The sequence below is a fragment of the Sus scrofa genome, chromosome 14 (genome assembly GCF_000003025.6).
Source record: "Sus scrofa isolate TJ Tabasco breed Duroc chromosome 14, Sscrofa11.1, whole genome shotgun sequence".
NCBI lineage: Eukaryota > Metazoa > Chordata > Mammalia > Artiodactyla > Suidae > Sus > Sus scrofa.
In genome coordinates, this window is record NC_010456.5 from 34,976,927 (window position 1) to 34,990,862 (window position 13,936).

Here is a 13,936-nt window from a genome sequence, read left to right on the forward strand (position 1 = left end):
ATGAGTTACACAACTGTTAATCAGACATTGACACACTTTTTCTATAGAAGGCCAGGTAATAATTACCTTTGGCTTTGTGGACTATATTGTCTCTGTCACAATTACTCAGACTCTGCTGTTACAGTTCAGAAGAAGTCACAGACAATATGTAAATGAGTGGATGTGGCTGCACGCCAATCACACTTGCTTTACAAAAGTAGATGATTGGCTGTATTTGGCCTGAGGCATCATAGTTACCCAACCCCTGCTCTAAACCATAGTCCATGGAGAGCTTTGTCAGGTTCTAATTGATGTGTTAATTGTAGAGGCAGAGTAATGATGACAATGACAAAAACAAGAATAACCATAATATGTCAGGTGCTCGGCTGAGAACCTGTTCCAATTATTTTGTTCCACTTCATCCTCCTAACAATTCTATGAGGGAGATATTATGACCCCCCTTTTTTTATAGGAGACAAAACTGAGGCTCTGAGAGGTAAAAGTGCTGACCTGATGTTGGAACACAGGTCTACTCACTTCCAAGTCCCACACTCCACTGGGCAACTTGATAAGCTGGAGGCTCTTCCCATTCAGAAATGAAGTATGCTACTCTGTCTCCAAAGGATGTCTATACTCAAGGCCTTGTGGCTGGTTTAAACCCCACGTCCATGCCGATTGGTTTGACCTTGATACCTCCATTCTGCAGTCTTCGTATTTCTAGGCAGGTAGCTTTACCATTGCTCTCTTTTTTTTTTTTTTTTTTGTCTTTTGTCTTTTGTCTTTTTAGGGCCGCACCCACGGCATATGGATGTTCCCAGGCTAGGGGTCTAATTGGAGCTACAGCTGCTGGCCTATACCACAGCCACAGCAACACCAGAACTGAGACACGTCTGCGACCTACACCACAGGTCATGGCAATGCCAGATCCTTAACCCACTGATTGAGGCCAGAGATTGAACCTGCAACCTCATGGTTCCTAGTCAGATTCATTTCTGCTGTGCCACGATGGGAACTCCCACCATTGCTCTTTGTTTTGCCTCAATGTCATCGGGATCCTTAAGAATCTCTGAGTGGTCTGTTCCATCAAGAGTAAGCAGCACAGGGAGTTTCCATTGTGGCTCAGTGGGTTAAAATTCAAAATAGTGTCCATGAGGATGCAGATTCGATCCCTGGCCCTGGAAACATTCACATGCCACAGGGGCAGCCACAAAAAACAAACAAAAACAATAAAGAGTGAGCAGCACAACTTTTGCTCACCCCTAGCGTCTCTTTATCACCATTAATCTTTTTTGCTTTATTTCTTCCCCCAAGACATAGCCCCCAGGCTCACTCTCAGCTGCATACTCGCCAATGCTAAGTGGTTCCCTGGACGCCTTGGATGAAGTTTTTCATCAAGACCTCCAATGATGAAATTTGGATGTTAAGAAATGGGTGGTAGTTGTCTCAGGGAGAAAATTATGCCCATCTACACAGAGAAACTGAATTTGGCTTTGAAACACCGTGGAGCTGTAACCTTTAGAGCTAGCCCATGATTCAAAGACTTTTAGATCTGATGTATTTGAATTGGATATTAAAACAAATAGAGATGTTCCCTGCTATGTGAATAATAGCATGAAGAGCTTTCGTCAAGGATTGGTTGGCACCTTGGATGAATCAGTGGGATTTTAGCTAGTGACTGGCCTATGGCCCCCAAAGAAAAGTTGAATGCTCTAAGTTTTATTAATTGCCGGAATCTTGCTAAAGAACTTGCTACTTGCTTTGAATAATGCAGCACCATTGTTAAGTTCTCAGTCTGTCCTGTCCCTGGGCTGGAAGCTGAAGGGCAGTTTGTACCTTCCATTTTACTGGTGGCATTTCTAAGGATGAGTTCTGAGGCTGGACCGTCTTAGCTCAAACCCCAGCTCCCCCGCCTAAAATAGAGTTAGGAGATTAGATGAAATAATACATCCGAAGCATTTAATCTGAGCCCTGCCATATAGTAGATACTCAATAAATGTTAGCTGTTATTATTAATAGTATTATGTGCTCAGCGGTCTTTATCTCCATGGAAACATTTAAGGATAGATTAGCTCCTTTTCTCTTCAAGAGAGTTTAAGGACTCAGACTGCAATAGACAGTTTCCTGTGGTCCTTTCCAACTCTCGGACTGCAAGATTTGAACAATAATTTTTACACCTGTATCAGAAGGAGACATAGTATAGGAAGGCAGTATGAGGTAGGTTGAAAAGCTAGGCTTTAGTTTCATAGGAAACTGAGGTCAACTCTCAAGTCCACCAAAGACTAGCAATAGGACTTTGGATTATTAATTATTCTCACTTTCCTTATTTCTATACTAGGGATACAACCTCATAGGGTTGTTTGGATTAAATGAAGACACTCGGCTCCAAAAGGCATATCCCCCTTTGGGGTACGAACCAGAAATAAGACTATACATTGCTGTTTTGCCAGGCATTGGGCTCATTACTCTGGGGTATGAAATTTTTATTGAGGGCTGCAGGTGGTATCATGACATGACAGCTCAAGTGGAAGGGCCTGGCCTGGGAGATGAATGGCCTTGTAAGGGTAGGACTGAAGCAGGGGTGGAGAGTTAGAGGGGGTGGGGATGGGGCCCTCCTGTTCTTGCCAGAGCCTGGCAGGCTATTCTCCTCTAAGCCGCCAGAGGGAGCTCTTAAATGTGTAAGACCCTGCACAGCATTCTGCTTGTATTCTAGTGTACTTCATGGTTCCCATTGCCTTAACACAAATCTCAAAGTCCTGTTTGATTTCCTTCATGGAATGGATCAAATTATGACTCCTCTGTAGACTCTGAGTGCAGAACACTTGATTATCCATTTCACCACACCCACCCCCAGTTCCATACCTGGCAAGGGGTAGCGCTGTATCCGTTTCCTATGGCTACTGTAACAAATTGCCAAAATTTAGTGACTGACAAGAACACAGTTCTGAAGGTCAGGAGTCCAAAACCAGTCTCAGGGCTAAAGTTAAGGTGTCTGCAGGGCTGGTTCCTTCTGGAGGCTGTAGGGCGCATACATGTGTTATATGGATTAAATGAGATACTGGGAGCTCCCGATGTGGTGCAACAGGATCAGCAGTGTCTTGGGAGCACTGGGACTCGGGTTTGATTTCTGGCCCAGCAAAGCGGGTTAAAGATCCATCAGTGCTGTAGCTGCGGCTTAGGTCGAGACTGCAGCTCAGGCCTGATCCCTGGCTTGGGAGCTCCAGATGCTGCTGGGCAGCCAAAATGAAAAGCAAAAGAGTTGTCATTGTGCCTCCGCGGTAATGAACCTGACTAGTACCCATGAGGATGTAGGTTTGATCCCTGGCCTTGCTCAGTGGGTTAAGGATTCCGGCATTGCTGTGAGCTGTGGTGTAGGTCACAGACGTGGCTCCAATCTGGTGTTGCTGTGGCTGTGGTGTAGGCTGGCAGCTACAGCTCTGATTCGCCCCTGTCCTGGGAACTTCCATAAGCCGCAGGTGCTGTCTTGGAAAAAAAAAGAGAGAGACAAAAAAGGAGAAAAAGAAATGAGATAATATATGTAAAGGGCTTATTTGGCAACAGTGCTTGGCACATAGTAACACTCATTTTTATGTGATGTTTCTGCGTTAAGTGGTTCCATGTGTTTTCCCTGTGCCTGAGTCCTCTGCTAGCCTGAGTTCAAATTCACCAGGTCAGAGCCTGAGTTTTTCATTTCAAAGCTCTACCTAATGTGACACGTTATTACTGTGACTTCCTTCTAGCGCGGCTTCTGTTTGTCTATCTGGCTACCAAGGTGCTTTCAAAAGCCAAGCTTCCTGGTACTTTTGAGAGGGAGAGGGAAGGAAAGCCCTCCTTCCCTCCAGCGCTTTCCCTCGCCCTGCACTACAAGTGAAAATATCTGGGAAGAAATGTCTGTTATTCTGCTCCTGGGACAGAGGCACCAGGGATGGTCACAATTCTGCCTCCGTTGTCTGTGTGACTTGTTATCAGAAAATTAGAGTAGCAAAGCAGCTTTTGTTCAGCTATGGAGACATCTTAATAGGCACTCTGATTGTTAAACAGGAGTTTCTATATCAGTTTAATTGCTATAAATGCTGTTTGCCTTCTCTGTTATGATAAGGCCTGAATTCTCATAGATTTTCCCCTTTAAACAGTTTTCCTTTGCTTTGAGGCTTGCATTGGCAAGTTTAATGAAATCCAAACGAAGCAAGTAAAGAGAGGATCTCAGAGTTCAGTTCTGCACACCCACGGATGAAGCCATGTGGAGGTTATTACTGCTTGAGACTAATGATGCTGCGGCTGCTGAGCATAATTGACAGAATTCGCCCCTTCAACCAGATATTGGGGGGTGAAACCAAACTACGAAACTTAATTACATCTACTTTTTGGAGAAGGTGCTGTAATTGAGAATAACAGAATAACTAGGATATGAATCTAACAGTGAGATGTGCTTATAATAAAAGAGGATTTGTTCTCTGCTGAGTTGAGCTTTAGAAGTACCTTCTCAAGTTTTGGCGGGGGGGAGGGATGGGGCTATGGAGACGGTCAGAGAAGTGAAAAACATCTCCATCAGGGTTTCTCAACCTCAGTCTGTTGGTTCTTAGATGTAGGGGTCTGTCTTGTGTATTACAGGAGGTTGAGCAGCATCCCTGGTCTCTGCCCATTAGATGCCAGTGCTCCCCCTCAGCCCAAGTATTTGGCAGTTTCTCCAAACAATGACACATGTTCCCTGGGGCAAAAGGGCCCCCAATTGAAAATGCAAATGTAGGGGGTTTTGGAAGACTCAAAGAATAATTGCAGTTACTCCTGAGGTTCTACCAGTGCCTGGGTGTGTGACCTTTGGCAAGTCACTGCACCTCTCTGAACTCCTGTGTCTTCCTTTGTGCAGTGGGAAGGAAAGCACCTACTTCAGAGAGTCATGGCTTCTGGCTGTAAGCTTACAGAATAATGCCTACTACATAGTGAGTGATCAGTAAATTTGCTGTTTCTAGTATAATACTCTTGGATTCAGCAAACATGTATTACATTCTTACTTTATCCCAGGTGCTTGCTGTGCTGTGAGGCAGTGATGCAAAGATGAAGACATGGTCCCTGTCCTTGTCGGAAGTGGCAAATACATGCAGACTTGTTGGTACACCTTATTCTCCACCCACGGCTGACATTGCTAATCAATCTCAATGCTTTTTTCTATTGAGCCTCAGAATCCTTCTCAACACTCCTTTCTAGACAGGAGCTCTCCTAGTTTGTAGAGTCCCCATGAGGATGCTGTGTATCTGAGCTAACCCTTCCTCAGCACAGCCAGGCCCCCTCTCCCAATCCCTGGCACTGGAGAAAACATTTCAAGGCATTAGCACGTAGCAGCCTTCCTCCCAAATCTGACTTCAGTCCTCTGTTCTCTCTCTCTCTCTCTTTTTAAATTGCTTTTCTTTCTTTTCTTTTTTGTTTCTCTCAGTAGCTGAAACAAGTAATAAAATGGGCTTGGACTTGATGACATTTAGTTTTTAGTTAAACTCGAAGAAATTCCACTGGCTATAATGCTGATGATTTATCACTCTGTCTCCCACTTGGGTTTTCTCTGCCCTTTGGGGTTTGGGAAATCATTAGCTCTCCCGGAAATGGTCCCAGCTTTACAAGGGCAGAATTGGGGTTGCTGGAAACAGCTTTCAGATGGCTGCCGACAGTGTCATTAGACAGAAGAGAGGAGTGAATGGGTTAGGGTTAAGCGCTCCCTGATTGGTTCAGACATGCCTAGCTCCCCGATGAGTGCGCCACTCCATAACAATTGCCGTGAAAAATGAGGCATGCATTTGCAGCCCTGAGAACGCAGAGCTGGCTCCATCCATCTGGCCTGAGAAATGAGAGCTGGCGTGGGGCTCGGCCACTTCCCTTCTTCTCTCCCCTTGCTGGTGGAGATTTCACAGGCAGCACGGGTTCATTTCTGCTGTTGTTTCACACCTCTCTGGGGCCTTCGAGGGCTGCGAGGAGGGGGATGTGGGCAACGAAGCAGTGGAGTGAAGGTGGGGGGCTGGTGCCCAGAGGCTGTGGAAGAAGTCTTGGAACTCAGTCAGTGGCAGAGTGACAGTGTAGGTCACTGGCATGTAGCCTAAGTCATGAAAGAAAAAAAAAAAACAGATGGGGACAGGCATCCCGTGTGAAGTCTGTGCGATTTATTGTTTCTTCCACATTCCCATTCACCCATCAGTTTACCCATCCATCCATCCACTCATCCATCCATCCACCCACCCAGCCATCCACTCACCTCATCTGTCCATCTACTGATTTATTTGTCCATCTACCTACCTATCTTAACATCCATCCATCCATCCACCCACCTACCAATCCATTTCTCCATCCCTCCACTCATCCACCCACCCACCCACCCATTCATCCATCCATCTACCCACTTATTCTAGCATGAGTTTAGGTGGTCCATGGTTAGGCATATTTTGATTACTTATACAGAAAGTGATATTGGTTTTCCATATAGAGTTTGCTTTGACAATAAATGTGTTGAAACAAACAAAAAATAATTCCCCTTAAAACATTAAATAGATAGTTTTATGGGTTGTACAGGAACATGACAAAAATGAAGAAAGTGGGACTTCTGTGACTGGCATTTGGAATCTGCTGTGTTGGAACTGGGTGAACATAGGAACGTGTCCTAGGTCCCTAGGTTACACAGCTGCTCTGTGGTCTCCAAGTTGTATGACCTTGAGCAAATGACTTCTCCTCTCCAGGCCTCCGTTTCCTCATCTGTAAGGTGGGATGCTAACAACTCCAAATCTTGGCGATGTTTTGAGAATATAATGAGCTAAGGCCTGTGGATCACGTAGCACCTGCCTGCACATAGTAAGCACTCAGTAGTTGGGAGCCATGCTCAGTTTTATTCTTCCCACAGCTGGTTTCTTTTCAGGCACTGTCTGAAAGCCTCACCCAGGGGACCTTGCGTGAGTTAAGGCAGTACAGGCTAAACCCGTGTTCCACTTGGCTTTGGTTTAACAAGTGATGGCGGTCAATGTCTTCCTGAGGCCGGCAAGCCTCTTGGGGCTTGATGGGAGCCCACCCCCGCCTCTAATTCTCTGTGTAATGGAACCTTCTCCTCCTCTCTTCTCTCCCTGCAGACACACTGTCAGTGCCACGCTGGTCCCCGCAAATCCCTCGCAGAGACCTCGGCAACTCCATCAAGCACAGGTAGGCTGGATCCCTGTGTGCACTGGGGGCCACCTCCCAGCATGATGAGGGTTGAGGGGCTCTGGACCCCGTATGGGGAAAACCTGGGCAGTTCCTATATCACCATACTCTCCTCTGCTAAGCTGAGCCTGAGTGTGGCAAGGGACTGAGATGTCTGCTTCTTGTTAACCTGGCTCTCAGAAAATTAGCACCTTGTGGTTAAAAGCCCAGGCTTTGAAGTCAGACTGACGTGTATTCCAATCCCAGCTAGTAAAGCTTTGCAGCTTTGAGGAAGTTACTTAACCTCTCTGAGGCTCCATTTTCTCATCAGATAATTCCGCCTCCTCATAGGATGGTCGTGAGGATTAAATGAGACAATATATTGAAGTGCTAAATAAGCAAGGGGCCTGGTACGTAATAACCAGTCAGTAAGTGGTATTAATATTAAGACAGATGCTCATCCTAATTTTGGGTCTCCTCACCCAGAAGACAAGATTGTGGGCTGAATTCAGAGATGCTCACTTTCTGCTGGAGTGTAGGTCAGTCCAGGGATCCAGCCCTGTTGGGTGCATGGGTCAGCCTCTCCAAGGGCACGCTTGCCCTTTTCAGAAAGGAAGTCTCTATCTGCTAAGTCATCCCTTAAACGAAATTAACTTTCTACGTTTTATCTCATCATCCCCACGATCTGTTCACAGACTCAGTGCTTTAAGTAGCACAAGTGTGGGCCCGTCCATTTAAGGGATAGGGAAACTGAGGCCCTGAGTGACGAAGTGATAGACCTACGAGCTCATTAATCCCAGCACTTTGTGTTCTTCTGACATCGCTGCTGAGAGCTTACTTGCACTGAGGCCTCTATGACCAGCAGAGAGTTCACTCATTCATGATTTCTTTCCACGGGTATTTCAAGGGAACATCTGTACCAGGGCTGCTGCAATGAGCTCCACGTAAGGCTTTCACCTTCGGGTAACTCACAGTCTAGTGGAAAGACAGACAGTTAACAGACTGTGACAGTACAGAGGAATCAGGGCTGGGGCTGGGGGGGCGGGTGGAATGGCGATAGCAGGGGCAGACATATCTTGTCACCATAACCCTGGGCCAGGCAGGAATGAGCATACTCTCCAGGAATGACGTCTCGTCAACACTTTTGGAAAGAAATATGTTGACAAGATGGTTTTTAAGACTCAAATGAGAAAACGGTGGAGGAAGGCGTGACAAATACACGACAGACACGTCAGTAGTCAGGCGGTGAGATGCAGAGAGAAAGGCATCAAAAGGAAGCCTTTTTTGGGTTTCCCTTTATACAGCTTCCTCGCTCAACTCCATGCCTTGGCCCAGCTCCACCCCTGGACTTAGTTCCACCCTTTGATTGGCCACACCCCTGGCTCAGCCCCACTGCTAGACTCTAGCACCCTAATGTTAGACCTGGTGGTACCTCAGATTCAAATACTGATGCCAAGAAGAGGAAAATGATCTGATGATCTTGGGCATCAAGAACATTTTCTTAGAGGAACTGGCACTTGGGATGTCCTGTTACTTTTCAGTCTCACCCTGTGTTTCTCTGTGGGATCCGCGCCAAGACCAAGAGACTTAAGACTCATCCCAGCCTTGGGGAAAAAATGAAATTAAAATCCCATACCATCCACTGTCCTCAGAGTCACCTCAGCCACAGCTTGGGTAGAGGGGTTGCTGATCCAAGGGATGGGAGAGGGCTGGAAAGGAGAAGGAACTCCCACCTGCCACTTATACTCTCTCAGTTCCCATGTGAGTGGAACATGAGCCCATTTGACATTCCCCAGAGCTGCCAAATCCTGCAAAATAGATCCTGCCAAACTTACTGGCCCCAAAGATCGGGCAAAAAGGGACTCAACCAGCCTTCAGTACAAAAGTGGAAAGGGAGTTTTCTTGGTCACAAGAGTCTCTGTTCAGAATATTGCTATTTGCTTAGACAGGGAGGCTTTGGGCTGCAGCTCATTCTGTTTGGAGAGTGACTGACCCAAATCAGGCGAGATGGTACAGCAGAGGGATGCAGGCTTGCCCTCACAATTCTCAAGCACTAAGTTACATAATCACTTCCGATTTTCATTTTGACACTGTGAGGCCGTGGAGATTAGATACAACTGCTGAAGGCAACAGAAATTGAAAATGAAAATTAACTCTGACCTGGCAACCTTCAATACTTTTCTTGGGCCCAGCCCTGCTGCTGCCTGGTATCATGTGGGGGAAAAAGGACCCTGGCAGCAGCAGGGAGCCCCAGAAGTTAATCAAATACACCTCTGTTCCGACTGGTTCTTAGCTGTGTATCAGAAACCTCCAAACTGCTTCATGTTTGCAGCAGGTGGTGATGGCTGGGGAGGGAGATGAGTTGATGGTCTGAAAAGGCTTTCACTTTAGGGGCCTCTTCTCTGCTGCTAAAATTTGAGGTCTTCAGTTTTTTTTAGGGGGGGTGACAGCACCCCTCTTGAAGCTCCTCAGGTGAGGTAACTAGCAGTGATGGGAATCAGCTCAGGTCAATGATGGGGCCACAGACACCTTGCTCTGTGGTTCCCTGAGGACAGTTCCAGCCCCATCCATCTGTCCCAGAGCTGAACTTGGCCTATAGTAGGCCAGCAGGCAATGTTTGTTGAATGACTGAATGACTGTTATGAATGTTTGGGTAATAATATAATCACACCCCACTTCTGTGAGCACTTTCTGTTCACCAGGCACTCTGTGAAACCCTTGATGTGCATGACCTTGTTTAATCCTCTGAACAACCTGTGAGGTCAATGGTGTTATTATCCCCACTTTAAAGATGAAGAGACTGGAGCTCCAATGGTTTAAGTAACTGGATAAAGTCACCTATCTTGGAAAAAGTGGAGCTGGAATCCAGGATCCATGTGCTTATCCTTTCAGTGGTCATCCTTCTAGAGACTGATTAGTCACCATCACCTTGGCCTTGAACGCTCTTTATCTCTCTCTCACAGGTTTTCCACGAAGTACTGGATGTCTCAGACCTGCACAGTCTGTGGGAAGGGGATGCTTTTTGGCCTCAAATGTAAAAACTGCAAGTAAGTGGCTGTTCCTAAAAGCATGTTTTCACATGCCTGATGTCAGCAGGAGCCATCCTGGGCTCTGAAATAGCTTATGGAATTTTGGCTTTTTGGCTCTCAGGTTGCTTGCTCTGTTTTTCAGAAATAGATCTTAATCTCTACACTTAAGTTGTAGGGTCAAGGAGAGCACTTGGGAATAAGAATCAGAGCTGATGGGTGATGCTGGATACACATAATGCTGTCTGCAGAGGCACAGTGGGAACTTGCATTTTCATAGCATTTCAAACCAGGGCTTGGCAAACTTTTTCTCTGGTCGACCAGATTAAAAATATTTTAGGCTTTTCTGTTCATAGGATCCCTGTTGCAACCACTCAAGTCCTCTGTGTAGCTCAAAAGCGGCTATAGACAGTATATAAACAGATGCACATGACAAAATTTATTTATTCCAGTAAAACCTTTTTTTACAAAAATAAACTGTGGGTAGCTTTGGCCCCTCAGCCATAGTTTGCTGATCCCTGAATTAAGAGTTTACAAAGGCCTTTTCCCCTTTATTTTTTCTCCTCGTGGTGCCTCTCTGGGGGTGAGATGTTCTGATCCTTCCCATTATACAGATGTGAAAACTGAGTCCCAACAAGGCTAAGTTACCTGTTTCGAGGTCACACAGAATAAGAAGCTGTCAAGACTTAGACTCTGACCCCCTAACTCCTGCCCTTTCTGTGGCATCATGTTGGTCAAGTTCTGGTGAGAAGAGAGGACCACTCAGGCACACTGCCCCCTTCCCCCAGCATCCATACTCCCATTCCAGGTCATGGCTGGCAACAGATAGGGATGCAGGAGAGACTCTGATACCCAGCATGGGCCCTGGAGTCAGACTGAGATGGGTTTACATCCTCATCCTGCCACTGTCTAGCTTGGTGACCTTGGACATGTCCTCTCACATTTCTGCTGCTAGTATTTTCCTCTGCATGGAAGGAGTCATCGTCAGGCCTGCCCGGTGTGGCAGTGAGCGCTGACTTGATCAGCCCTGAAGGATGTAGCCCAGGGCCAGGCTTAGAGGTCAGTCCTCTGTCTAAATGCCTTTCCATCTGACCTTCCTCTTTCCTTCTATAAACTTGTATTAAAGACTCGCTTTGGTCCAGTCACTGTAAAATAGTCAATACCATTCAGCTGTATCTAAAGGTTACTTACAAATGAGTGTCCATCTGATAGCTTTATGGGAGTCACTAAGTTCGAAAGCAGGAACCCTTCTTTCCCCTGGAGCCTTGTTCTTCCTGGTCCGGCCCAGGCTGGGGACTTTCATTCAGACCTTACCCCATACTTGTCCTTTGATGGAGTTCTTACTCCTCCCCCAGCCAGGGCATCTCAGGTTGAGCGCTCTTCCCTCCTGGAGTAATGGGCATGGGGAGGGGGGGATTATTTAGTTCCAGCCCCTAAGGAGTCTTGATGTCTATGGCACAGGGTGGGGGTTGGTGCAACACCTACCAAGACTCAGTGTTTGGAGGCCCACATCCCCACCTTGGTCCTTTAGAGACCCAGGTGAGTCCCCAGGATGGGGCCTTCTGGTCTGCCTGACTTTGAGATGCATGAAGCCAGGCCCCCGGCGTCCAACCTGAAGTTCTGTCTGAATTTCCCTGCTCACCAGCTTCTCGGGGGGCCTAGCTCATCTGGGTGTAGTTGCACCACCTTCTGAGGAGAAACGGCAGCTCTCACATCCTCACACCTGCCGAGCAGAAGCTTTGAAGTCAGGTAATTAGGTGACAGGGACCCAGCCAGGAGTCAGCAAGGCTGAAGGCTTCCTGAGCCGTTTTAATTTTCAGCGCTAGAGGCAGAAGTCTGAGGTAGCCTTCCCTTGTGCTCTGTGTTCTAGAAGTAATGAGCAAAGACCCAACCCTGCCAAGGCTTGGTGGAGGGGTGGGGAGCTAGGGAAAAGAGGTGGCTGCAAGAAGCAGAGGCTCTGAGAGCATCCAGAACAGAGTTGGGGCCCCACCTGCACTGCCGAACTCTGGGTGTGTGAGCTTGAGCCAGAGACTCCCGTCCTGGGCTTAGTTTTCTTCCCTGCAAAGTGGGCATGATATTAGCACCCCCTCCCCCAGGACTGTTGGAAGGAGTCTGTGAAATGCCCTTGCTCCAGGTAACAATGTTTTAATCAAACGTGCTTCTCACTTCACCCTGCGCAAAAATGGCCCCTGGAACTGTAAGATGCACAGTGCAAACCAAGCCTTGGTTGTAAGGCACCCTTGATCTCACCAGTCTGCTCAGCACTTGGAAAAACTGCCCCAAAGGTGACAGCCGAATCTGTAGCTGCTGCAGAGTTCCGGCATACTTCAGGAACTTTGACCTTGTCCTTGTGTGACGGTGGCAGAGTTTAGTGCATGCTCTGGTATGCAGTTGGGAACATGCATTACTGATCTCTCCAGCTGAAGTTTGACCTTATGCTTCCGTGAATGAAACTATCCGGCTTTTACCTTAATTCTAGTGAGGATGGATGGCTGTTCATATGTGTTTTCAAAGAAGGGCAGAATTTGGGATGGAAAGGTTGGATGAAGGACAGAAAAGGGTAACATACCGACCCCATTGTCAGGGGCTTTATGTGAAGACACACCTAGAGAGAAAGGAATTTCAGTGAAACTGAAGTGCATGCGTAAGAGCAGCCACAGTGAAATCCCAGAGAGCGGCACTGAGGATGGGGAGGGAGCTTCTCATAAAAAATGGGCAGAGCTATTTGTTCATTTACTCGGCTCATGTTCATTGAGCACGTACTGTGCGCCAGGCACTGTCTCAGGCACAGGGGCAATGACAGTGAATGAAACAGACAGAATCCCTGCTCTCACAGAACTTAGGTGCTGGTGGGGGGTGGAGATGGGGGAGGGCAGACAGTCAACAAATTGGTAAAAGAGGTCATCTGTTCAGATGATGCCTCAGTGCTGAGGAGAAGAGCAAAGCAGAGAAGGGAGGCAGAAAGGGCCAGGGAAGGGGCTGCAGTTTTCAACATTCAGGGAAGGTCTTTATACCTGAGTGGGATGTTAGGAGAAATGTGGTGTGTGATACAGGTCATTTCTTGTTTTCCTAAAGCATTTCTAGAGGCTTGGGTTTGAATCTCTCCTGAAGGCAATTCTTCTTCTCCTTCTTCCTCTTCTCCTCCTCCTCCCCCCTTCCCCTTCCTCTCCCCTTCCCCTCTTCCCCTTCCTCCCTCTCCTCCCTCTCCCTCTTCCCTCTCCTCCTCTTCCCCCACTTTCCTCTCCTCCTCCTCCTTCTTTTTTTTTTTTTTTTTTTTTTTAACATAGGGCAGTTCTGCTTGTGTTACTGCCAGAAACTCCCAGGTTGACAGACCCATGCTACTTGAAGTGTGGTCTCTGGACCTGCAGCCACAGCATCACGTGGGAGCCCATTAGAAATGCAGATTCTCAGGCCCCAGCCCTGCTGCATCCGAACCTACATTTTAAGGTTGTCCTGGTGATTCCTGTGCATGTTAAGTTTGAGAAGCACTCCTCTCATGAGCTCCAAAGTCCCTTGCAGAGATGATTTTATTTTTCTAGCTTATGGGTCTCAAAGTAAGAATCAGCATCCCATGGAAGGTGTATTACAACACAGATTCCTGGACCTGCTCCTATCTGAGTCTCCAGCTCAGTGGGTCTGGGGAGCGGTTCCTCAGAATTTGCATTCCTATTGAGTTCTTAGGTGATGCTGGTGCTGCTGGTCCAGAGACCACAATTTGAGAACCCCCTGCTCTATATGCAAGCAAGAGTTTGGCAAAACCAAACTTTATTTTCCAGGCTGACATT

At 47.1% G+C, this 13,936-nt stretch overlaps 1 protein-coding gene across 4 annotated transcripts in view; it reads left to right on the top strand.

Moving 5' to 3' along the window:
* KSR2 (kinase suppressor of ras 2) overlaps positions 1-13,936 on the top strand; it is a 414,659-nt gene that overhangs the window by 301,578 nt on the left and 99,145 nt on the right. For all 4 annotated transcript variants that reach the window (XM_005657319.3, XM_021073978.1, XM_021073979.1 and 1 more), the window contains exons 6-7: positions 7,077-7,146; positions 10,089-10,172. In XM_005657319.3, coding sequence (XP_005657376.2) covers positions 7,077-7,146; positions 10,089-10,172 — 154 coding nt within the window. The remainder of the gene's footprint in view (positions 1-7,076; positions 7,147-10,088; positions 10,173-13,936) is intronic.